This window comes from Echeneis naucrates, chromosome 23 (genome assembly GCF_900963305.1).
Source record: "Echeneis naucrates chromosome 23, fEcheNa1.1, whole genome shotgun sequence".
NCBI lineage: Eukaryota > Metazoa > Chordata > Actinopteri > Carangiformes > Echeneidae > Echeneis > Echeneis naucrates.
The window spans coordinates 804,265-829,509 of NC_042533.1; the positions used below are offsets into that span (position 1 = coordinate 804,265).

Below are 25,245 nucleotides of genomic sequence, written 5' to 3' on the forward strand. Positions count from 1 at the left end.
GAGCCATCGACCAATCAATCACAGCCCTCCTTTTCATCATTGATCCACACCAGTGAGACTCAGCTGGTCAAACACAGAACTGGTTCAACTGAACACACACACACTGAGGAAATAGGCTGGGTTGGTATTTGTGCTGAGATGAGACTACACACACATATATACACAGTCAATCACTGTGACCTTTGACCTCTGAAACTGACAGCGACAGACAGCTGGTCTACAGGGTGTGCAGTGTCAGTACAGTGTGTGTGTCTAAGCTGACCTTTGACCTCTGTCACGTCCTGACAGCTCTTGTACTGACGCCTGAACGACAGAGAAATGCTGATGGAACTATGGCAGCGACACACACACACACACACACACACACACACACACGCGAACCCTCAGAATAGTATACATAAACATAAACAACTTAAACATTAATAATAAATAAATATTAATAAATAAATCATTTAAATAATGATTGGGAGATTAATCTGAATATTAATCCAGATGTTAATGATAGTAAAAAGGGCAGATGTGAGGCGATGAGTGTATTTTTGTGTATTTTGTCATCTACACTTGAGCAAGTTAAGTTAATTGACATTGAGCAGTGAGATGTTGGTCATGAGTTGAAGTTGGTTTAGTTTTAGTTAGCGAATGAGGCCTCCTTCACCTGTCAGTCAGCCCTGAGGGGCTCAGAGCCCCAGGAACAGCTGGTCGAGTCACATCGACTGACACAGAGAGGGAGAGAGAGTGCTGCTAAAAACGACGACTTCAGCTTCATTTGCATATCGCTCTCAGGCCTCTGCTGCTCTCTCTAACATGATTGGACTCCTTGTGTAAAGGAGTGTGTGTATGCAAGTGTGCGTACGTGTGTGTGTTTATAAGAGTGTGTATGTGTGTGTGTAATCTTATTCTCCATGCGTCTCTGTAAAACCCAGTGTTTATCCTCTCACTCCCTCTCCTGGGCATCCAGAGTAACTGCATCCCTCAAACATCAGCTGATGACAAAACATTTCAGACACTTCAGAGGTTCGAGTCCAGCTAAATAAATACCCATGATTCACTGGGGCAGACACGCAAACGGAAAGACAGTGATTGATGAAGCCTGAGGGAGTGAGAGACAGAGAGACCTAGAAACAAACAGAACAAAAGAGAGAGAGGGGAGGGAATCCATGGTCTTAATGGACTGCTGAGTGACTGACCTTGATTCCTAATGGACACACACACACACAATACATTGACTTCCATTCATCCCCTGAAGGCTCGGTCCAACCTGAGACAGAAGAGAGCATACAGCTGGACAACAACTGGAGACAAACTGAAAGACAGATGTTATGGAAAGTAAAACTAACATCTGTTAACTAAAAACCGATAAATCAACAGCGACACACACACTCAGTGCAGACAAAAAACTGGAACACTGATACTGCACAGTAAAAGTTTAAGATCAGTTTAAGATCTGATGCTGATCAAACTGATCAGACTCGTTGATCGATGGTCAATGCCCTGAGTCACAAAAGACCCCACCCAGACAACACAGGAGCAACTGAGAGGTGCTCACTGATGCATTTTCTGTTTCTTCTTATGGCTTTGTGTTCATTCTTGTCCATTTCTCATTATGCATCTCTTTAGAGTCATCTTGTGCCTCTTCATGATCACTGTGCATTTCTGTGGTCATTTTGTGTGTCTGTTGTCATTGGGCTTCACTTTGTGGAAGTATTTTTTGTCATTTGGTGGTAATTTTGTGTCTCTTTGGTGATTTCTGCGGCTTTGTGGTCATTTTGGATCCTTTTATGGTCATTTGGTGCCTCTTTGTAGAAATTTTGTGTGTCTTTGGGGTCATTGCACATTTTCTTGTGGTGATTTTGTGTCTTTTTATCATAATGCCTTTGACTTTCCAACAATAACTGTGAACTCAAAAAGTCCAGCAGGTCAGTAAACAATCCAGTTATCCTCCATCTTTAGGACATCTGAGACTGAAAACCAACCGTGTGAGGCGGATTTCTAAAATTCAGCGTTTCTGAATGGACGTCCACATCTAGTCTGAGTCTCAGTGAGTCAGATTTACTGGAAATAAATCAAATTAAAATAAATTATTTAATAATAAATCATTTATTGAATTTAAGTCGGACTGACGTATCCTCAGCAAGACTGAAAATATTATTTCAAATACAACCTTCTTGTCCAAAGAACAGAAAGGACTTATCAGACAAATGCAGCTGGCACACACACAAACGCACACATGCACACACACAAACACATCAGTGAGCTTCTTAAACACAAAAATGGATTAAAAAAAAAAAAACACAAGAGGAAACAGTGGAAACAGTCACTGCAGGTTTCAGTGTCAGACTGCTGGACTGTTAGAGACACACTGAGAGATAATGTGTGTGAGTTAGTGTGTTTGTAAAAATGTGTAAAATGTGTATTCATAATTGTTTTGTGTGAGTGTATCCATGCTGGGCTTATCCAAGTAGAAAATGGGTGTGTGTGTGTGTGTGATGCCAGCAGCTTGGCAGTCCACCTGGACACTGCCCAGGGCTGAGAGTGTCGCCTGTGTGTGTGTGTGTGTGTGTGTGTGTGTGTAACAAATGAAGGACAGTAGAGCAGATCCTGATGCTGTGTGTTTCTATTCATTCAATAAAAGTCTGTCAGTTGCTCTTTCATTAGTCTGAACTGTCAGATCTTGGAAATGTCACAACGTCTTTAGACAACCAGCTGTGAACACACACTCAGACACACTGCACACAAAATTAGGTTTGGACTGCGTCCAAAATCCAGTATCATCATGTACAAGATCATCAGATCATCAACAGGCCAGAATGTGCAGCAGTTTTAAATATGATAAAATATCATTTGTGGTGGAAAATATACTTGATATTGAATATTAGCCAACACACAACCAGACAAAGAAAAATACACCAAAACACACATGCTGATGTTTTGCACAGCAAATGAGACAATCTCTGCTCTTGTATGTGAAGTTAAAGATTTGATGCTCCCTTTATTGAATGTTAAAAAAAGCTGAAACACTTAGTCTTCTTTTCTCCTCAGACCAGTTAACAGCTAACAGCTAACTCAGTAACCAACGTGTTGTTGAATGATTACAAAGCTGAGAGAATGCAAGCGTGTCCTCCGGTCCAAGAGGACAGCAGTCCTCAGTCCTGACCAGGACTGAACTACATCTGACATAAACAACCAACTTTGACCTTTAAAGAAAAATGGGTTTGGTTCATTTCAAGTGAAGAGGTAAACCTGCACACATCCTTAATGTTCACGTGTCCATTTACTTTTGGCCAAGCAGGCAGACCCGCAAGAGCTCATCCTGTGTCACTCTGTGATACAATATTTGCACACACTTGAAATACACACATTTAACCGGATAAAGCAAGCACAATACACACACACACACACACACACACACACACACAAAATCAGCAGTTTGTCCCATAGAGTCATGGTGAGAAAGAGAGACGTAGACACAGACAGAGAAAAAGACAGAGAGAGAGTCTCTTGGTGAAATGTGTCAGAGACGATAGGGATAATACATTAAGCTGAGGAAAATGGATGTACACACACACACACACACACACAGTCAGGCCTGCTTCAATAATCCTGAGGACAAAGATGAGCAGAGCTCTGACATCAGCACCTCTTAAAGGACAGTGTGTGTGTTTGTGTGTGTGCATCAGTAGAGGAGAAAATGGTTCCTGACGTTGTGTGTTGCTGTGTGTTTCTTAGTGTGTGTTTGCTCTTGAACCATTTTCCCTGCTTCTTAGTCAAAAAGCTTAAAACGGAGGGATGATGTCATGCTGTTACACACAGACACACACACAGTCTAGGCACACCCTGACTGTAACATCCTAAACATATGCATCAGTAGTGTTTGTATTTAAAACATGACAATAAAACTTCATGAGCTGTAACACAAGTGAGAATGTGAAGCAATAATGCGGTTATAATTACAGTGAATGTGCATCTGCAGCTCTATCCATGCAGGTTAGTCCTGTAGGTGAGAGATGTTTCCGTGTGTTCTCTTTATGTTGATGAGCTCAGTTGACGGTAATTAACAAACACCGTTAATCAAGTGTGAACTCGCCATGATATTAACTTTCGGGCTTGCAAGCGGCTGCTTTGAAGCTTCCAGCTTTAAATTTGTCTGTCAGACATCTTATTTTTCGACACCAGAATAAGCCATTTCCCCATAGACTTCAATACAATCTGACGTCTTTTTACAGCCAGTGGCGATACCTCCTGATAGTCATTAGGTAGAGTTCAGCACTCTCAGTACCAACATATAGATGTAGCTTCAGTTCCTGCAGCTAATTCAACACTTAGATTTTTTTACCTGTTTCCATTAGTCATGTGAAACTTTTAGTTTCTAGCAATACTCAGCATTTAAGATGTTGATTTTATTAATTCAAAGTTGCCTCTAGCTAACAGCTTAGCCATCTCTCCTTTGCTAGCTCATCAGATTGTAATTATCTTAGCTGCTCCTTCAGAATCTTTCCATTTGCCCCCTGACGGTTGCAGTGGTACCCCCTGGGGTAAAAGCCCCACTGCTTGGGAATTGTGAACTAAAAAACGCAGAGTATACTTGATAAATAAAGCAGAGCGTCCCCTCAGGATTCAGGTGGCGTGTCTGTGGGAAGGACACTCCTGTCGAGCCGCAGACAGCAGAGGTCTGGCCACAGCTCAGACTTCCAGCGTGGCCTGAAGGCAGACAGGTGCTGGTCCCTTCTGGACTTGGCAGGTAAGAAATCAGGGTCATGAACCTGAAGCTGGCATCATGGACGCTCTTTAGAAATCTGCCTCTGGTGTCCATGTATTCCTCAGCGTGGTTTCAAAAAACATTTTGAAGCTTGACCGTGTGATAACTAAAACCCTCCAGGCAAGTCTCGCCACACAGCAGCCATCTTGGCGTCGCCCCCGGAAGTTATTTTGGGCAAACAAAACCTGTTCTATTGAAATGAATTGACAGAGAGCCACAACAGCACTTTCAACTGGGGGGGGGGGGGGGGGGGGGGGGGGGGGGCACCTGATAAATCTGATTAAAAAAAAACAAAACAAAAAAAACATTTCATCATATTTGGTGACTTGGCCACTAAAGGTTTAAATCGTTCTGTTTCTGTGGCTCATATTTCTGCTGCATACATAAATTCTCATTTCACAATATCAAATATCGTTGGCCAATGTAGTTGTCTTCCTCTCTTAACATTTTATGATAACCTGATTTTCAGTACAAAAACATAATACTTAATTTGCCTATTTTAATGTTGGCTTATCGTCCTCACGGCTCTTTCTCCACCTCCAGCTCCTGCTGAGGAGCTGAGCTGTGTCTGACTTTTATCTCCAGGTTTTTATTTAACTCGTGTTCAGATTTAGTTTCTTATTTTCCTGTCAGCTGACATGTTCAAAATCCCTTTGATAAAATCTATTGTATCAGGCTACACAGATAAACTTGACTGAATACATGTTACTCATGTAGTATACAATACCACACGGCCTCTGGTGGTGTGTCTATCTATTATTTACCTGGTATCTATTTTTACTCTCCTTGCCTTTGGTTTTGTGATGTTGTCCTTTTTGTACTCTCCCTCTGAGTATTTAATATGTTAATAAATTGTTATTTCCTTCTATTGTCCCCCTGTGAAGACTGTGAACACTGTTTATCCCGGAGCTGTAGACCTGAAGATTTTATTAACATCTCTCCAAGAGTACTACAGGCAGATTTACAACACAAGACTAAATCAACACTGCAATATTTTTATAATAGCCACTGGAGCTCAAGTTTGTGAGATTAAAAAGACTTTGAACGCCCCCACGCCAGAATTCACTGCTAACAGCAATGTTAGCAAATACACAGAAAAACTGAACCGTTGTTGAGTCAAAGTCAGACTGCTTTCCTTCTGGACCAATTGTTTTTAGCTCCTAGCTGAACAGACTTTAATGTGACCATGTGAATAAAATATTCCACTCATTGAATGATGAAAGCCAATCTTAGACAACCTCAGATGTTCATGGTCTCCAGAGGATGATTCCTGAGTGAAAGCATTAAGGGAACATGATGGGAGCAGTTAATAAATAAAATGATTCTGGCACATTGTGGAACTGTGAGTAATAATGAGCACAAGGTTGAGATCATAAGCTATAACAGTTCGGTTGGTTCCAAGGAAAGCGTTGCATGTGTTAATCATTTTTAATTTCACCAGACTCTTGTTTGTTGTCCATGTCCTTGCTCTCATCGTTTGTCATCCAGCTTCCCTGCTACTGTGACATTTGTCATCATCTATCATGGTGTGACACGAACAAGATCAGATGCGATAACAGCCTTTCTTTTAAACCAACTGGACACCTGAGAGTTTCAGAATTCAGCTCAATTGAATAACATTCATCCCAAGTGGGGCAATTAATCCTCAAACACAGACTCCAAAAGAAAACAAATGTGCTCTTTTTGATCATGAGACCCTTGTGGTGAATTTGGATGTTACAATTAAACTGTTGGCCTGCGAGAGTTGATTAAAGTCATAAAATCTGTCCCTATAATTATTATTATGACAAAGATCAAAATCCAATCTTCTGATACACATGCTATATATTGAGCTTAATGGAACTTCACTAGCAGTCCAACCCCAGCAAAACCAAACCAGAGCCCACATTTAAAGGTCCTGACAGTCTATAGGATTTTGGATTCTCTGAAATCTGCTGTATTCATTAGGTCACAGTTGGACAGTCAGAAGAGAAGCTCAGATGCTCTGTACTGATTGGCTCCCGACTTGTTGTTAATTGTCCTCCTTATGTTCTAATGGATATCAGCACTTCAAAATAAAACACAGGAGAAGTTCAAGTATGGACCTTTAAGGGTTTAAAAGCGTCGGAAGCAGCCACATCTCTCATTTAGCTTTAAAGTGGAGGACATGCTCCAATACTGCAACAGAAGTTGTTACAGCTTGTAAAGTTCAAACCCTTTAACCTTTACCGGTCACCTCAAGACTCTCTCTCCAAAACCTAACAATCAGGTTAGAAATCTAGGGGTAATTTTAGACTCTTTCACAGCCACATTACATCAATAACATCAGCAGGTTTTTATCATCTAAAAAACATTGCCAGAATCAAAGGAATAGCGTCTAAACCAGACCTAGAGAGACTAATCCATGCGTTTGTCTCCAGCAGGTTAGACCACTGTAACGGCCTGCTCACTGGACTCTAAACGAGCTGTAAGACAGCTGCAGTACATCCAGAACACTACTGCTCCAGTCCTGACCAGAACCAGGAAATACGACCATATTAGTCCAGCGCTCAGGTCTCTGCACCGGCTTCCTGTCGCTCAGAAAATAGACTTTAAAACAATGTAACAGTGCTTGTGTACAAGTCTCTTCATGGTCCAGCACCAAAGCACATCTCTGACATGTTAGAACCATATGAACCCTCTCGGGCTCTGAGAACTTCGGGGAGTGGTCTCCTGGTGATGCCCAGAGTCAGGACTAAACATGGTGAGGCTGCATTCCAGTTTTATGCTGCTAAAGTCTGGAACAGCCTTTCAGAAGATGTGAGACAGGCCTCAACACTGACAACGTTTAAATCCAGACTGAAAACAGTTCTATTTAGGTGTATATGACAACTGAAAGTATTTCATCTGCACCTTTTTAGCTTTTAATTCATGCAATTATTATTACTTTTTATGATTTATGTAATGATGATATGTACTTTTTGTAATTTTTTCTGGATCTGTAAAGCACTTTGAATTACCCTGGGTACGAATTGTGCTCTATAAATAAACTTGCCTTGCCTTTACATGTGAACGACAATGGTTTGTTGAATCTGTAGCTGTAAAAGGAGGATGACTGGCACAGGGCATCTGGACCAAACTCCATTGATAACGTTGAAAACTTCAGTGAAAGCTATTAATATATGCAATGATACTATTTTTATAATATGCAATTCACTGTGTTGGTCACTGAAAGTAGAAGACTGCTGTTTATAGTTCATTTGTTTGTTTTACATGTTGAAATATGTTATGTGACCTTTTGATCAAGGTCACAGGCGAGTGGACAGGAGACCATGGTGTGGAAATGTATAACATTAGAGGATAATATTATATAGAAAGAATTATATATATGTGTGTGCCCACAATGGCTATATGAATGGAGTGTAAAACTGGTAGAGCAACACATGTCTAACACTTCAGCACTGAAGGTGGGTGTGTCTGAAGTCTTAAACAAAAAAGATCTCAATCTGGGTAAAACTCCAGGACTCCAAACATCCCCTCAGTCTGTCAGGAGACAGACTGTGGCTCAGTAGCAGCCGAAGACACGACTGAGACTCTGGAGGAGGAGACGTCCAGCCCGTTAGGAAGACAGCTCCTCAACAGTAACATGAGGCCAACTGACCAACACCCTTAACACCAACCTTTCCCACAGCCTGGTACTGCCTCTAAAGCCAAGACACCACCTGCAACCTGTTTTTTGGCAATCTGAGTGAACACCTCTATCATCACCATTCTGAACCGCCAAGAGACTGTGCACTGCCCACTGTGGCACGCCAGGTCATTTCCAGAACATCAACCTGCACAACGACACCAGGACAGACATTTCTGTTTGGGGTCCTCCTCATGATTGTGCATCCTCGCCACACTCCCGCTGCTGAGAGGCAGAAAACATTAGGTCAACAGTCAGAACCATGCGGTGGTAAAAACACTATAAATAATCCAGAGTTATCAAACGACTGTTGTGATACTCTGTGTTGAAAATGGGTTGGCGTGCTGTTTTCATTTATTTCTCTATCTAATGAGTTAGAGGATATTTATTGTTGACATCGTTTCAATTAGGTGAATCAATTCCTGTTTAACTTCTGTTTAAGCTGTTAATAAAATGAGACTTTGGTCCAAATATCCTGCAGCTGTTTTCCAGAAGATCAGTTTCCCTAATGAGTTAGAGAGATATGAAGATAGAGCATCTGCTGGAGGAGGATTTCTCCCAACCTGGCAACACAAAAGTTATTAATCATCAGGAGGCGATGTTTAGAACTGTGTTAACCGTCGACACAATGTGGTGCAACAACACAACGTCAACACACCGAGCAGCAGAGCGGCGTTTTAACGGAGGCTGTAATGAAAACACTCAACGGGGCCAACGGCGGAGCCCGAACCGACCCGGTGAGTCAGTGACGGTTAGCCCGACGACACCGGGGTCACCGATGAGACCTACCACCGGAGAAGGTGGCCGTTTTACACACACACACACACACACACACACACACAGGAGGGCAAACCCCAGGTTGACCAGCACCGACCGTTTCTCCGGTTTAACCGTTGGTTAGCCTGCTAGCTGCCCGGCTACAGCCGGTGGCCGTTAATGAAACACGTTAGCTACACACAACGTTAAAAAAAAAATAAATAAAATAAATAATAAATAAATCACCGTAACCTCACCCGTTGCGTCAGATTAACACACACAGACACACGCTACACACACACACACACACACACACACACTCAGATTCATTCACTCACGCACGCACGCACGCGCGCACACACACACACACACACACACACGGTATCAGTTACCAACTTTCACTCATTTCCAGACAGCCGCCGGTGGCGCGAGCTCAACCGGCGGCGGCAAACCACGCTGCACGAGACAGATAGAGTCGATGATAATTAACACACACACACACACACACACACACACACACACACACACACACAGGTAGTGGTATCGACGTGAACGGATCGGTCCGGTCCGGTCCGGTCCGGTCTTACCTCCCTCCTGGTCCGGTTGGAGACAGGCCGGGATGTTTTTCTTCCAGCCGGGCATGATGCACCGCAGGGCGGATAAGGAGTCCAGGGCGGCCCGCTAGCAGACACACACCACCGGCAGCGGGAGGAGCGGCGACAGCAACATGGCTAGTTAGCATTAGCTTCGGCTGCTCCACCGCACGGGACTCTACCTCGCTCTACCACTCTCCCTCTCTTGTTCAACCTCACACGGGCACGCGAACCTCTCTCTCTCGCTCTCTCTCTCCTTTTTTTGCTCTCTGTCTGTGTCTCTCGACCCCCTCCCCCTCCCTGTAACTCTACCCCGGAGCCGCGCTGTGGTCTCAGGAGGAGTGGGAGAGCGAGGTAGAGGCAGAATGGGGGAGAGGGAGGTCGCCCCGACACATAAAACATGAAATTTTAAAACACTCTGCACACAATATGACCAAACATCCGATTTAATAAAGCTATGTTGTTTTTTAGTCATTCATTCATAGCAGAGAGAGAGGCTGGTGGAGAGAGGTAGAGTTTGAGCTGAATCAGGAGACTCTCAGCTAAATCCTCTTTGCTGCCGGGGAGGTGAAGCTGAGATAAATCACTTCTAACTGCTCAGTGATGCTGAAGGAGAAAAAACACACCATCAATAAAGTTTAAGTCAGGCTCAGGTGGGGGGGCTGACAACAATGAGAATAAATTCAATATTACCTGGTTTTCTCCATCTGAAGTCTGCTGGATCAGTATATAAATTATCCTGAGGTTTTACATTTTGACCACAGTAACTGAATAAAAAGGTGAAAACGACATGTTTGAGAGAATCAAATTTCCCCACTGGAGGACTGATGAAGGATTATTTTATCTTAAACACACAGTATCTGCATCATAGTGGATGGAAATATTTATTTTTATAATATAATATATAAACATGGCTGCATTCAAACTAACTTTAGCTCAAGCCGTCCAAGACATTGGAGGCTTAAGATTTAACTTTATTTCCATCAATTATTTGACCTGGGGAATGAGTCATTTATCACTATTCTCTGATACTGAATAGTCTTTTGATTATTGCAGATGAATTGATAATGAAAATTTTGTGTTTCTGAAGTTATAACACATCCTCACCTGAGGTTTTCTGTTTGTTCATTACGTAACAGACAAACTAAATGAAATATTCATTTTGGCATTTTTCTTTTAGAATAATTAGAAGAGTAAATACTTGACATGTGAAGGAAGGTACAGCAGTTCAAAGCTACAATGATCATGTTATTTAATAGTTCTTATTTAGTTTTATATTCAACAGCACAATTAACTAACACAAGATAATGAATTTTTAATTTGTTTTAGTAATTAAAAGGCACAGAACTGAAATTATTGTTCACAAATTAAATGATTGAAGACATAAAGGAGTCATTTATGGCTGCAAATCATTCACAAAATTCTGCAGATAGGTCTACAGGCCCAGATAGACCTTTTGCCCTTATAACAGGATTTTTTTTTTCTATTTTTTTGTTCACATTTTATGTTTTAGATCTTACATTTTTGGATCCTTATGGATGGGTACTATATCCCTGTTGGTATATTAATATGGGATTATAATCCTTAATCATAATTCACATTATAGATTTTGCCCATAAACCAATTCCCTCATAATGTTCCTGTCAATATACAGTGCCTGATATAATACAAACCCTTTTATTTCACATAATTAGTATTTTTTTGTTTATTATATGTATTTAATATTTTAATCCATGGAGAATATTTACATATATCAGTTTAATGCAGGTATCTCGGTGTTACAACTTTCAGTGTTTTCATGTGGAAATTAGCTGCCTTTAATGAACTTTAGACATTACTACATGTTTGTTAATTATGAATTCATTCCAATAAAAAAGACTACAGTAAGATTGGTCTTGTGTGGCCGTAATAATATGAACCTGCAGGCACATTAAGTAGGAAACTACACACACACATGCACATGTAGGTATTTGAAGTAGGGTCTCTGTCCTAACTCGCCTCTGAGGAATTCACGTCAGCCCCACCCAGCTATGAAATAAAGGGCAATTCTGTCAGATTTCAGCCTTTAATTTTTCACATTAAAGGAGAAAACAAATCAGAGGAGCTGACACCAAACTGCTGTGACCTTCTGCCTTTATTTCTAATCCAGGATAATTTGTTCTCAGTTTTCATGGCGTAAATCAAGCTTTTACTTCACTTGTTGAGGCAGTGTGATTTATGAAGCCGTTTTAATAACAATACTCTGCATTTAGAGAAAACACATCGAACACAAACCACTCGACAACAGCATCTTCCGACGTGACGAGCAGCCGTCTCTCATCCCCGTGGAGCTGAGGAGGAAAGGAAGCAGTGAAGTGGAAGAATGAGTCTCTGCAGGCCACAAGACAAAAAGGAAAGAGTGACCTCAATATGTAGAGAGAAAGGACACAATGAAATTCTGCAGCTTCACAACCATTTACACCAACTCACTGATGATATTCATCTCGTCGTCATTTAACCTTTGGTCCACCCTGACTCAGCTTCAGGTCACAGATTCTCCCAAAACAGCAAATATTTCAGAGACACTGAACATATTCAAATAAAAATCATTTATGGATTAATTAATTCATGCTCAGGGCAGTTACCGGCCGGACTCTTGACCTTTGCAAACATCTCAGTGTCCACATAGCTTTTCTGAAGCTTTCAACCACATCACAAGATCTTCATCAGTAGATGGAGTCAGTGCTGTTGTTTTCTGAGCACTTAACGCTAAAATGTGACCCTCTCCATGTTGGGCGAAAAGCTGAGCATTATTCACGATCAGACTCCGACTGTCAGGGCTTCAGTCTGTGGAGCCACAACAAGGTCAAACCCTGAAAGTGAACGTGTTCTGACCTGTGTCTTTGCCTTTTCTTCTTTTACATGCGCTTTGACTCTCAGAGCTCCATCTGTCTGTAGAAGAGAAATAAAGCTGAATGTTACAAACTTTAAAGCAGAGTAAAGAAAATTAGCTGTATGTATTTGATTAAATGCCCATATCTTCATTGTCCTGTGTTTTATTTTGAGGTGTTGATATGCATTAATATGAAACATCTACCTTTAGACTGCATGAACCTTTAACATCCGACTGAGTGCAGATTTCCTAATTTCTCCAAGTGAGATATATTAAGTATATAAAAACAATATGATAAAATATAAAATTATAACCTAAATATGTACATGTGTAAAATACAGAAATGTATACATTCTAGTTTCTAAAGAAATAACCCCACTGAGTGAGATAAAGCACCTGATGTATTTCATGTATCAGGCTTCACAGAGTTAATCAGCTCCAGAGTTTCTATCAACAGCCTCTTCATCATCAGCATCACCACCGTCATAATCATGATCGTTTCCTGAGAGACGTCTGAAGAAGAGACTGTGGGAGTGTGCGTTTGCGATGCAGATGGAGCCTCATTTCATAGATTACTGTCAAACGCTGTCAATGCATTAACACACAAACACACACGCACGCACGCACACACTGCATACATATGTCAGTGGCTGCATTATGTGTCAACAGAGAGAGAGCCTGGGGGTTTGTAAACATCCCAGTCAAATGATCTGTGACTCATCACACACACACGCACACACACATTGAATGCATTCAACGGCATGAATAAACAACATCAGCATCCTGAATATCCTCAATCTCTCTCCTGTATGTATGAAATTACAGTGTGTGTTTTAATGTTCCTGTGTGTGTGTGTGTGTGTGTGTGTGGGGGTGGGTGGGTGATTCATTATTTAGCAAGGGATAATGTGCTCAATATAACTCTCAACACACACACATAACGATGCACAGCAGCATACACTTTGATTCCCTCTCTGTCTCTTTGACTTGAACTCGTTCAGTAAACAGGAAGTGGATTTCTGAGGTTTTTGAGCAGACTCACCTGCTGCAGGTGAACAAGGTGACAGGAGGCGGTCAGTTCAACTCAGCTTCATCTGATCCAGCACAAAAAAAGGCCTGTGTCTGCTGACAGTCACGTGACGAGGTCAGACACAGTTTAAAGCTTTTTAAGTTGTTTCCTAGAGTCATTAATGGACCGAGGTAATTGAATAGAGAGGGAGGGAGCTGCAGCATTTGGGGGCAAGTTGTGAGGCTTGTGGAGCAGCATGTGCATATACAGCTCCATATGCTGTGTAACCCAATGCAGCTAGGCCCATGCAATTAACTCATGCACAAAGTCGAAGCTCCCCTAAATTAAATTTTTATTTTTTTATTCAAATTTTTTTTTGTTAATGTTTCTGAAGTGGTTAAATTCTGGGCCTCTGTTTGCCTCCTTGAGTCGATATCAGTTTCCTTCCCCAATCCAGTGAGCTGCTGTTTGAAGCCTCCACTTTGTAATATATCTTGTTTTTGTTTTTTTATGTTTTTTTACAAACCATTACAAACCATATTTGGAGGAGAGGTGGAGCTGACTTGCTCTGTACTCCCTCCTAATTGGGTGCTACATTCTGTCAATCACACAGCCCCACCCCCAAACCTTCCCCTCCTCCTGGTCTGTTTTCCTCTAAATGGAGCATCATCCAAAAAATGGACATCATGTTGTGTTTCAGACTGAAACCATAAACTCATCAGGAAAACGTTTACTGAGGAGGAGGGACACTTTCCCATAGACTTCAACACAAGCTGACTTCCATTTACAGCCAGCAGAGTCGCCTCCTGATGGTCAATAGATAGAATTAAGGCCCTTCAGCATTGACTCAATTTTACAGACCCTGTTTATCATCAGTGTTTGATGTTACATTATAATTGGGCATTCACAAAAACACACATCATTCCGTATTAATAATATAATGCAAATTAGCTCAGTGTGAAGGATGTTATGTTGGAATATTTATGTAAAAATCCCGAAAAGTGGAGCGTTTTGTTTTTTGTAAAAAAAAAAATTAAATAAAATGAATAAACTTACAAAAAAAGCAACTAAAGAACAAGACGAGTATAATATAAAGAGCAGAGCAGAGCATTTTCCATCACTGTTCCTTTGGAGAGTCAGTGAAACAAAAACGTGTTCAAACTAAAACAAACAGCCCAAACTCTGACCTTCGACCCCGCAGCGTCCAGGCCCGCTAACCCCGCCCCTCTGCGGAGAGAACGGGAGCTCCATTCAAACACACCAAACTCCGCGCCCCGCGATGCGACAGTGGCTGTAGAAGGAGAGAAGGCGGCCGCAGCAGCAGACCCAGACCCAGAACCAGAATCAGAACCGCACACTTCGCCCCGAACCCCCCTCCCCTCCCCAGACCGGCAGGAGGGAGCAGCAGCAGCCAGAGAGCCCGCAGCCCGTCAGCCCGCAGCCGGAACACAGTCCTCTGAGCGCAGTCTGCTAGCAGGAGGCTAACGGCTAACACCGACATGGCGAGCGCCTCGTACCACATCTCCAACCTGCTGGAGAAAATGACCTCCAGCGACAAGGATTTCAGGTAAAGTCCGCCCGGGGCAGGGTGCACCGAAGGCCCGGGGCTCCGGACTGTGGCTCCGGCCGGATTTACGGACTGTTGGAAACAGTGGCAGGCTGTCAGGCCTCATGCTAACAGCTAGCCTGCCACCTGTCTGATCATCGTCACAGCGCTAACCAGCTCGTTAGCTGTTAACGGCTACTTTCAACCCGACGACAGCGCCGGTTCGCCGGCTCGCGCCGACACCGGACCTGCGGGAGTGTTGCGGGTGAATCCCGCCGGCTTTGAGTTGTTAGCTTGTTCCGCTAGCTGATTAGCTCTTCAACTTCTGTCATGCCGCAAGCTAGCGTGATGTCAGCTAACGTCCGAGTGTTTACGGCGTCTGCTGGCTATAGGCGATTACACGCGAAGTTAGCATGGTAGCTAACAGCCAACAATGATGTGGTTGGAGTTGGGGCTGCGCTCAGGTAAACAGACAGGTGAGCGAGCCAGACGTCACTCACCGGGTCAGGTGGCTGTAAAGAGTGAGGTTTTGATGCTAACTGGCTCATTGTCAACTGAAAATCATGAAGGTCTTCATTCTGACAATCCAGATATTTAATTCATCAGTTGATTATCGATTTCAAACACATTCTGAAGGGAAGCTGCCACTTTATTGGGCAACAGCCAACAGTGAGTCCTCTTCTTTTGGAGGCAGCAGGGATGTTTACATTTGTTTCCACCCCAACACCTCCATCTGTGGAGACCTGTGGCACATCTTTTAGATAATTTCATTTTATTAGCAGACACAGTTAATAATTGCTTATGAGATCAACGGCCCTGCTGATGCTTCTGTAGTGTAAGTGATGAGGGACAAAAGCCACAGTTCATCTGAAGCATCATCTGTTTGATTGGTTTAATAAAGTGTGTATTCATTAAACTTGAAGCCTGTTCAGTGTGAGATTTCCCCTGCAGCTCAGCACAAACACAAATAGAGGGAATACTTTGGAAGATGTTTACATGATACAAACAACTCAGACAGCTGAAGCCTCGCAGCAGAACTGACAAAACAGTCCTTGAATGTTCAATATGAACAGGAGAAGTGATCTCTGTTCATTTAGGCCTCTGACTATTGTTTTCACAAAATTCTTCCCATATAAAAATAATGAAATGAAAGTAAAGCAGCTTCACAAGTTTTATTTTCACTTAAAAATGAAGGATCTAACAATACACAGCAGAAAATAGCAACTCCTGGATCTGGACCTGCACTCTGGGTCTGTAAAGGGACGACCCTGAAAAACAAGTCAGATGGCATGAAACTTTATGGGAAAATGTTCCTCCCTCTCCCTGATTTATTAGCTCAGTCTTAATACATGATGTTAATGTCTTTTAAATGATAATCCCACTTAGAAGAAAATAGACCAGAAAGCAGGCGATGGATTATGGGCAGGAGCTATTGTGTGATTGATAGATCGCACCACCCAATCAGGATCTAGTACAGAATACATGAGCTCCTCCTTCTCTTCCAAATTTGGTTTCTACTGGTTTCTGAAAAAGCAAGATGTCCAAAAGCGAAAAGACGAAGTGGAGGCTTAAAAATGCAGCTGACAAACCGAGCGGTGACATCACAGACGTGTTGACACCTGAAGTTATTTCCTCCCTCTAATCGGTCTGTTGATGGTCTGGACGGTCACTTCGCTGCTTAGCTGCGTCCGTCAGTGTCAGTGATTTGTTGCTGAAATTAATCATTAAGTCTTCTAATCCAAATAACAGCTTCATGTTTTAAATCACAGCTCCTCCATCTGCGTCACATACTGTGTTAATGATATGAAAATATATATATTCATCATTATTATCCAACCTGTATCATGTAGGCATCATGTTCAGGCTGACCTTCATACTGGCGGGGGGGGGGGGTCTTTAGATTTCACTCACTCACTTGGAGTTGGTGGTCAAGTGAGTGAGTAAACAAGAAACCTGTGAATTAGACTCTGTTCGACCTCCCCGCTGTGGAAATTGCTGCCAACCCTGAACAAGCAGATCTGAGCGTTAGTACCAGAGACACAATCACGCTTTTCTGTTTGACTGGCGTCTCTGGTGTGAGTCCAGACAGCTCACTGTTCAGCTGTCAAACGTGTCCAATCTGCTGTCGGGATTTTAATGTGGACTCGGTGCAGCTCAGATCAGCTCCAGAGTCCTGGACATGGCGTCAGCAGAAAGAACCTGATCAGGATGTTACCGCCCTCTGACTGACAGGGCAGTTTATTTCAAATAAAAGTGTGAGGCAGGAAACAAAAAACCCAGGTTTCTGAAGCTGCTCCGCCATTGCATGTTTTCAACTACTGTTAAAATATTCGACTTTTTAAATTTTCGCTTTTAGATCAAAGTTGTCACTTTCAGGGCTTCTTATTTTTTTATTTGACTACTTCTTTTTTCCCTCTCGCTATTTTTACTCTTTTTTTTTTTTTTTGTACCGAAGCAGTGATGGCTCAAGAGATGGAGAGAGGTTTATTCTTGTGTGTTTATTGAAGAAAAATAGGATCCTCAGATACTGATGGCTGTTTATGTAGAAAAACTGTGAGGTCTAAAAAGGAGAGTTTATTATTGATTGATCAATCAATCAGTATCAACAGAATAAACTCAGTGGTTCGACTTTTCTTTGCAGGTTTATGGCCACAAACGACCTGATGACGGAGCTTCAGAAAGATTCCATCAAGCTGGACGACGACAGTGAGAGGAAGGTCGGTTATACTGGGTCAAAATGGGTCAAACAAGGAGCCCTGGTCTGTTTAAAATCTATGCGTTTGACTCAAAGCTGATTTTACCAGTGTCTTTTATTTTTGAACAAACCAAGGCATGGATTGATTTAGTGATTTGGTTGTTTGATTGATTGATTGACAGGTGGTGAGGATGATTCTCAAACTGTTGGAAGACAAGAACGGAGAAGTTCAGAACTTGGCAGTCAAATGGTAAAAGTTTTAAAATGTTAATTTTGTCTTTATTTCCTTTTCTCCTTCTGGATTTTTCTGTGCGTGTGCGTTTCTAACTGGGTGCGTGTGTCTCGTCAGCTTGGGCCCCCTGGTCAGTAAGGTGAAGGAGTACCAGGTGGAGACAATCGTGGACACGCTGTGCACCAACATGTTGTCAGACAAAGAACAACTCAGAGACATTTCCTCCATCGGACTGAAGACGGTGATTGGAGAGTTACCGCCGGCCTCCAGCGGTATGTGCACAGACACACACAGACAGTCAGTCACACTACTCTGTCTCAACCTCTCTGTCTGTCTCTGTCTCTGTCTCTCAGGCTCTGCTTTAGCTGCCAGTGTTTGTAAAAAGATCACAGGTCGTCTCACGAGCGCCATCGCCAAACAGGAAGATGTGTCTGTCCAGCTGGAGGCGCTGGACATCATGGCTGACATGCTGTGCAGGTAAACCATCTGTCTGTCTCTCAGTTTGTGACAGAACAGTCGTGGTCCTTCATCTTCATCACTGTGTCCATCTCTCTGCAGACAGGGGGGTCTACTGGTGAATTTCCACCCCTCCATCCTCAGCTGCCTCCTCCCCCAGCTCACCTCCCCCAGACTGGCCGTCAGAAAGGTGGGTGTCCTCCTGTCCCCTAAGGGTCCAGGTGAGGCTGTGTCAGGTCAGGTGACTCACCGCCACTCTGTTTTCAGAGGACCATCATGGCTCTGGGCCACCTGGTAATGTCCTGTGGGAACCTGGTCTTCATCGACCTGATCGAACACCTGCTGACGGAGCTGGGGAGGAATGACAACATGTCCACCACCAGGACCTACATCCAGTGCACGGCGGCCATCAGCAGACAGGCGGGACACAGGATCGGTGAGACGGGCAGCGAGTGAGACAGGTCCAGGTGTCCTGACTGTGACTAACTGTCCCTGTGTCCTCAGGAGAGTATCTGGAGAAGATCATTCCTCTGGTGGTGAAGTTCTGTAATGTTGATGATGATGAGCTCAGAGAGTACTGCATCCAGGCCTTCGAGTCCTTCGTCAGGAGGTAACGCACACACGCATACAAAGGAACACACTAATTTGGTCTCAGCTGTTGTTGTAGTTTCATTCTCCATTTGTCAATAAAGGTGTCCTAAAGAAGTCTACCCCCACGTCCCAACTGTCATCTCCATCTGCCTGCGCTACTTGACCTATGACCCCAACTACAACTTTGATGATGAAGATGAGGACGACAACGCCATGGACGCCGAGCAGAATGACGAAGACTATCAAGGTAGAGAAAGATCTGGACAGATTTAATAGTTTCCTCTTTGTTTACATCTTTGTTCCTTACCATTTTTCCTCCTTCATTTCCTCCCTCACTGTCTGACATGTCTGTCTCTCCAGGAAGTGATGATGAGTACAGCGATGATGACGACATGAGCTGGAAGGTTCGACGGGCGGCAGCAAAATGTTTGGATGCCGTTGTGTCAACTCGTCACGAGATGCTGCCGGAGTTTTACCGCTCTGTCTCTCCTGCGCTCGTCTGTCGCTTTAAGGTACGAGCCTCCTCCATCACTCCTTCGTCACTTCCTCATCACCTCCACCTGTTTGTTAAATCATTTTTTCTAACGTCTCCAGGAGAGGGAGGAGAACGTGAAGGCAGACGTTTTCCACGCCTACCTGTCGCTGCTGAAACAGACCAGGCCGGCTCAGAGCTGGTTGGCTGATCCAGACGCCATGGAGCAGGGAGACACGCCGCTGACGATGCTGCAGAGCCAGGTGATGATGGGAGACTGAGTGTGTGGGTGGCAGCTTGCATCTGTTTAAACCTCTGATTAATCACTGAAACCGTTAAATTAGTCAAACCCAGAAAAATAATCAGCTTTGATTAGTGATAATTTATTTAACGAGCACATTTACCTGCTTCTGTTTGTTTACTATCAGTAAATGAAGCTTTTGTTTTTTTTCTGACACTGATTTGTTGTTTAATCAGGTACTCATTAATTCATCAATAATGAAAACAATCTGTAAACACCGATGTGCACTTATTCCCTGTGTTCAAATATGTTATTAATAGATATATAAAGGTGCTTTGTTAATCTTGAAGCTGAAGTCATGATACAAATGGTTTGTTTTCAGCAAACATTCACAAATTAAAAGTAAAATAATTGTTAAATCAGTAATGAAGTGAGCTTCTCACTTGCTGCAGTGTTGTGTTGATGCAGCAGATGGTGCCGGTGGGCGCTGCAACACAGACAGGAAACGTGTTCTGCACAGTAAACCACAAACAACAAGCTGCCCCCCTCTCTCACTGTGAATGTCTCTCACCCGCTGCAGGTTCCTATGATTGTCAAAGCTCTTCACAAGCAGCTGAAGGAGAAAAGTGTCAAAACTCGTCAGTGTTGTTTCAACATGTTGACGGAGTTGGTGAACGTCCTCCCTGGAGCGCTGACTCAGCACATCCCAGTTCTAATACCTGGTAACACAACACTGCACCGCTGTAGTGAAGTTCTCTGTAATAGGAGATAAAAACACAGAAAACAAGAACAAACTAAAAATGCACGCTGAGTTGTTCCTTATTTTAGAAGAAAAGCTGAACTGATCAGGAGTTCTGCTCATTCTTTGGAGCAGTAATGATGAAAAAGCAGCTCCAAAGCCTCTGATGCTCCAAATATCTGATTGTCTTCATTCTGTCAACACAATAAACTCAGAAACATTCAGGACTGATCCAGAGACTCTGACAGCTCAGCTTCAGAATGAGACACTACTATGTCTCAGCCTAAACTGAAGATTATTTGAAAAAATGTTTTTATCAGTAACGTCAGTGTCTTTGTTCTTCAGGCATCATTTTCTCACTCAACGATAAGTCGAGCAGCTCCAACCTGAAAATCGACGCCTTGGCCTGCCTCCACGTCATCATGGTCACGCATCCTGCTCACGCATTCCACGCCCATGTCCCCGCCCTCGTTCCGCCTGTGGTGGCATGCGTAGGAGACCCTTTCTACAAGATCACCTCTGAGGCGCTTCTTGTCACTCAGCAGCTCGTCAAGGTGACAGAACGACCCACAAACCTCATCACTGGCTGACGTCACATGATGCGTTAGGCAATAGCGCTGCCTTTTCTCTTCCAGGTGATCCGACCTCTAGACAACCAATCAGAAGGCACAGACAGCTTCGACCCCTCCCCCTACATCAACGACTTGTTCACCTGTACGATCAAACGGCTGAAAGCTGCCGACATTGATCAGGAGGTCAAAGAACGAGCCATTTCCTGCATGGGGCAGATCATCTGTAACCTAGGTAACCGCCACCCGCAAGTCAGGTCACGTCAATATGACATCATCGATTGATGCTTCACTTATTGGTTCTCACACTTTGCCTTTTGTTGTACAGGGGACCGCCTGCCCGCTGAGCTCCCAGGAACACTGCTGATCTTCTTAGAGCGCCTCAAGAATGAGATCACAAGGCTGACCACAGTGAAAGGTGGAGTGCATGCTGGGATTCCATCTCACTGTCATGGTGGCAGGATGCCAACGTGTCACTTAATTGTGTTTCCTTCCTGATCATTGTGTGTCTGTTGCAGCTCTGACGCTGATTGCTGGTTCACCGCTGAAGATCGATCTGCGGCCGGTTCTCCCCGAAGCTGTTCCCATTCTCGCCTCCTTCCTTCGCAAGAACCAGCGAGCCCTGAAGCTCTGCACGCTGGCGGCTCTGGACATCCTGCTCAGAAACTACAGGTAACACGCACGCACACATTCAGACGCTATCAGCGCCATCTGTTCCTTCTGCCCAGTGATGTTTATCGTGTTCTGGTTTCAGCTCCGCGGTCACTCCTGTCATGGTCGATGCTGTGCTGGCTGAACTGCCGCCCCTCATCTCAGAGAGCGACATGCACGTATCCCAGATGGCGCTGAGCTTCCTGTCCACGCTGGCAGTTACTCACCCGTCCTCGCTGGGACAGCTGAGTGGAGGGAACATCCTGCAGCAGCTCATCGCACTGGTTCGATCTCCGCTGCTGCAGGGGGGAGCTCTCGCTGCCATGCTGGAGTTCTACCAGGTACAACAAAGGGGTCATCAGAGTGGTCGGCCATGTCATGACGACCATCAATGTCCTCAGTAGTGACTGTGTGTGTGTGTGTGTGTGTGTGTGTGTGTGTGTGTTCAGGCTCTGGTGTCCACAGACACTCCTGGTCTCGGCTACATGGACCTGCTGAGGATGCTGACGGGTCCAGTTTACTCCCAGAGTGCCGCTCTGCCTCACAAACAGGCGTATTGCTCCATCGCCAAGTGTGTTGCTGCCCTGACCAGAGCGTGTCCCACCGAGGGACCGGCTGTGGTGGGACAGTTCATCCAGGTGAGCTTACAGTCCTTCACAGGTGGACATGGGTTCCTGCTGTGCAGAACCAGTTCAAACCAGTTTTGTTTTGATAGGATGTGAAGAACAGCCGCTCCACAGACTCCATCAGACTGCTCGCCCTGCTCTCGTTGGGCGAGGTTGGACACCATGTTGACCTCAGCAGCCAACCAGAGCTGAAGACAGTCATTCTGGACGCCTTCTCCTCCTCCAGCGAAGAGGTGACATCATCATGGATTAATGATTGGTTCATTAACAGGCCAGGAGGCTCCGACCTGTCGCTCTGACCCGTCTGTCCTTCCTGTGTCTCAGGTCAAATCTGCCGCCTCCTACGCGTTGGGCAGCATTGCAGTTGGGAACCTTCCAGAGTATCTGCCCTTCGTCCTACAGGAGATCTCGTCCTCTAAGAGACAGTACCTGCTGCTGCACTCACTTAAAGAGATCATCAGTAAGAGCAGCGGCGCGGACCCACGTCAGCCATCAGCCTCTGTGTGTGTGCGGTTTAATTTCTGTGTGTATGTGTGTGTGTTCAGGTTCGGCGTCAGTGTCCGGTCTGAAGCCCTACGTGGAGTCAGTTTGGACTCTGTTGCTCAAACACTGCGAGTGTCAGGAGGAGGGTACCAGGAACGTGGTGGCCGAGTGTCTTGGCAAACTGACGCTGATCGACCCTGAAACCCTTCTGCCCCGCCTCAAAGGATACCTGCTGTCAGGTAATAATCAATAACCTGATGACCAATTAGAAATCTTTACAGTTCTGTCACTGGATTAATTGATCGTTTAAGTCCTGACCAGTCGGAATGTTGACCATTTCAATAAACCCCGCCCCTGAGCGCCCCTTGACCAATTGATACCTCAGCTTGACACACCTGCGGGACGATTGATATGCATTATTGATTTATTTCTGATGGTTTCTGTGTACAGGTTCATCGTATGCCAGGAGCTCCGTGGTAACGGCGGTGAAGTTCACCATCTCTGACCAACCACAGCCCATCGACCCGCTGCTGAAGAACTGCATAGGTACCTCACAGGAAATAAGATCGTCGTACAAAATAAAAATTCTTTTCCAACTACATTGAAATTAACTTTTTTTGAAGTCTTTTATTTTATTGCCATCTTAACGAGCTAATTCACTGAAGTCTTCTGGTTTAAGGTTGAAGTTTTTATTTCCAGAAGAAATAAACTGGAACTGGTTCAACAGGTGGAGGACTGCTGGAGTAATGATTTCCTGTTTCCTCTAAGGTGATTTCCTGAAGACGCTGGAGGATCCGGACCTGAATGTGCGTCGTGTTGCCTTGGTAACGTTCAACTCAGCGGCCCACAACAAACCCAGTCTGATCCGAGAGCTGCTGGACTCTGTTCTACCGCAACTGTACAACGAGACCAAAGTCAGGAAGGAGCTGATCCGAGAGGTGAGCGCACCCGGACCGTACTGAACCCGGTCCGAGGGCTGCAGTGTGACTGCTGTCCGCTCTGTGCAGGTGGAGATGGGTCCGTTCAAACACACGGTGGACGACGGGCTGGATCTGAGGAAGGCCGCGTTCGAGTGCATGTACACTCTGCTGGACAGCTGTCTGGACCGGATCGACATCTTCACCTTCCTCAACCACGTAGAGGACGGACTCAAGGACCACTATGACATCAAGGTCTCACCGCATAGCACACAACCAGACAGACTCACAAACTGACACACCTGACAACTGCCCCTGAACGTGTTGCTGTGTTTTCAGATGCTGACGTTCCTGATGCTGGCCAGACTGTCGTCTCTGTGTCCTAGTGCTGTCCTGCAGAGACTGGACCGATTAGTGGAGCCGCTGAGGGCGACCTGCACCACCAAGGTACCTGATCCACCGGATCCTGCCACGGTGTTCATTTGTCCCCATCTGTCGGAGTTGGCATCAATCCAATGAAAACAATGAGATCAATTAGAAAATCCTACGTATATTATCCCCTCTGACGCTATGAGGTGGGCGTGGCTTTCTTCCTCTGTCTCTGCAGGTGAAGGCAAACTCAGTGAAGCAGGAGTTTGAGAAGCAGGACGAGCTGAAACGATCGGCGATGAGAGCTGTCGTCGCCCTGCTGACGATCCCCGAGGCCGAAAAGTCGCCGCTGATGTCGGAGTTCCAGTCCCAGATCTCGTCCAATCAGGAGCTGGCGGCCATCTTCGACTCTATCCAGAGGGACTCCAGCTCCGCCAACATGGAGTCTATGGACACCAGCTAAAGAGACGGACTAAGCAAGTTCCCACGATGCAACAAGGCACCACCCCCGCTGCTGGAGCGCTAACCCTGCAGCATGTTTCCATGACAACAGGACGCAAGCACCACACACACACACACACACACACACAAAAACAGGCACATGTACACACACTTGTAGTGACACACCCTCTCCTTGCAATCGATCGTTCCATGATGCATTGCACTGAAGTCAGCTGTTGGGAAAAAAGGAAGACAACAATGGTTGACTCACACACAGACTAAAAAAAGACAAAAACGAAAAAGAAAAAAGAAGAAAAAGAAAAAAAAAATAAATTCCAGAAAAATAAGTTCCATTTGAGGCTTGGAAGCTCCTCCTACTTCCTGTTTATCTAGCGAGGTCGTCTGATTGGTTGATCTCCATGTTCATCATTCTTCTTTTTTTTTTTTTTTTTTTTTTTTAAAAAGCTTTTTGTTTTCATGATTCCAGAAGTTCCACAGGTACTGTGACCTGATTGGCCGCTGCTGAGTGACTGACAGTGGGCGTGTTACCATAACTGACCAATGGGGGGGAAAACAGCCTTTCCTG

The 25,245-nt window shown here is 44.4% G+C and overlaps 1 protein-coding gene across 1 annotated transcript; it reads left to right on the plus strand.

Annotated features, from left to right (window-relative positions):
• The first annotated feature begins 14,866 nt into the window (after positions 1-14,866).
• cand1 (cullin-associated and neddylation-dissociated 1) lies at positions 14,867-25,047 on the plus strand. Its single transcript, XM_029494845.1, has 26 exons — positions 14,867-15,198; positions 17,819-17,894; positions 18,055-18,122; positions 18,222-18,376; positions 18,458-18,581; positions 18,663-18,750; positions 18,828-18,996; positions 19,065-19,170; positions 19,253-19,398; positions 19,512-19,663; positions 19,746-19,886; positions 20,445-20,586; positions 20,949-21,157; positions 21,239-21,407; positions 21,501-21,590; positions 21,691-21,844; positions 21,927-22,164; positions 22,273-22,461; positions 22,539-22,682; positions 22,774-22,909; positions 22,995-23,171; positions 23,383-23,478; positions 23,701-23,870; positions 23,940-24,104; positions 24,189-24,296; positions 24,457-25,047. Exons 1-26 carry the CDS (start codon positions 15,131-15,133, stop codon positions 24,679-24,681), a joined length of 3,705 nt encoding a protein of 1,234 aa, XP_029350705.1. The 5' UTR covers positions 14,867-15,130; the 3' UTR covers positions 24,682-25,047.
• The last annotated feature ends 198 nt before the right edge of the window (positions 25,048-25,245 follow it).

Bases quoted from the DNA above. Each gene is read 5' to 3' on its own strand.
- cand1 (XM_029494845.1), top strand. From the start codon at position 15,131: ATGGCGAGCGCCTCGTACCACATCTCCAACCTGCTGGAGAAAATGACC. The intron at 19,399-19,511 runs GTAGAGAAAGAT...CTGTCTCTCCAG, and splicing joins GAATGACGAAGACTATCAAG to GAAGTGATGATGAGTACAGC. The intron at 23,479-23,700 runs GTACCTCACAGG...GTTTCCTCTAAG, and splicing joins GCTGCTGAAGAACTGCATAG to GTGATTTCCTGAAGACGCTG.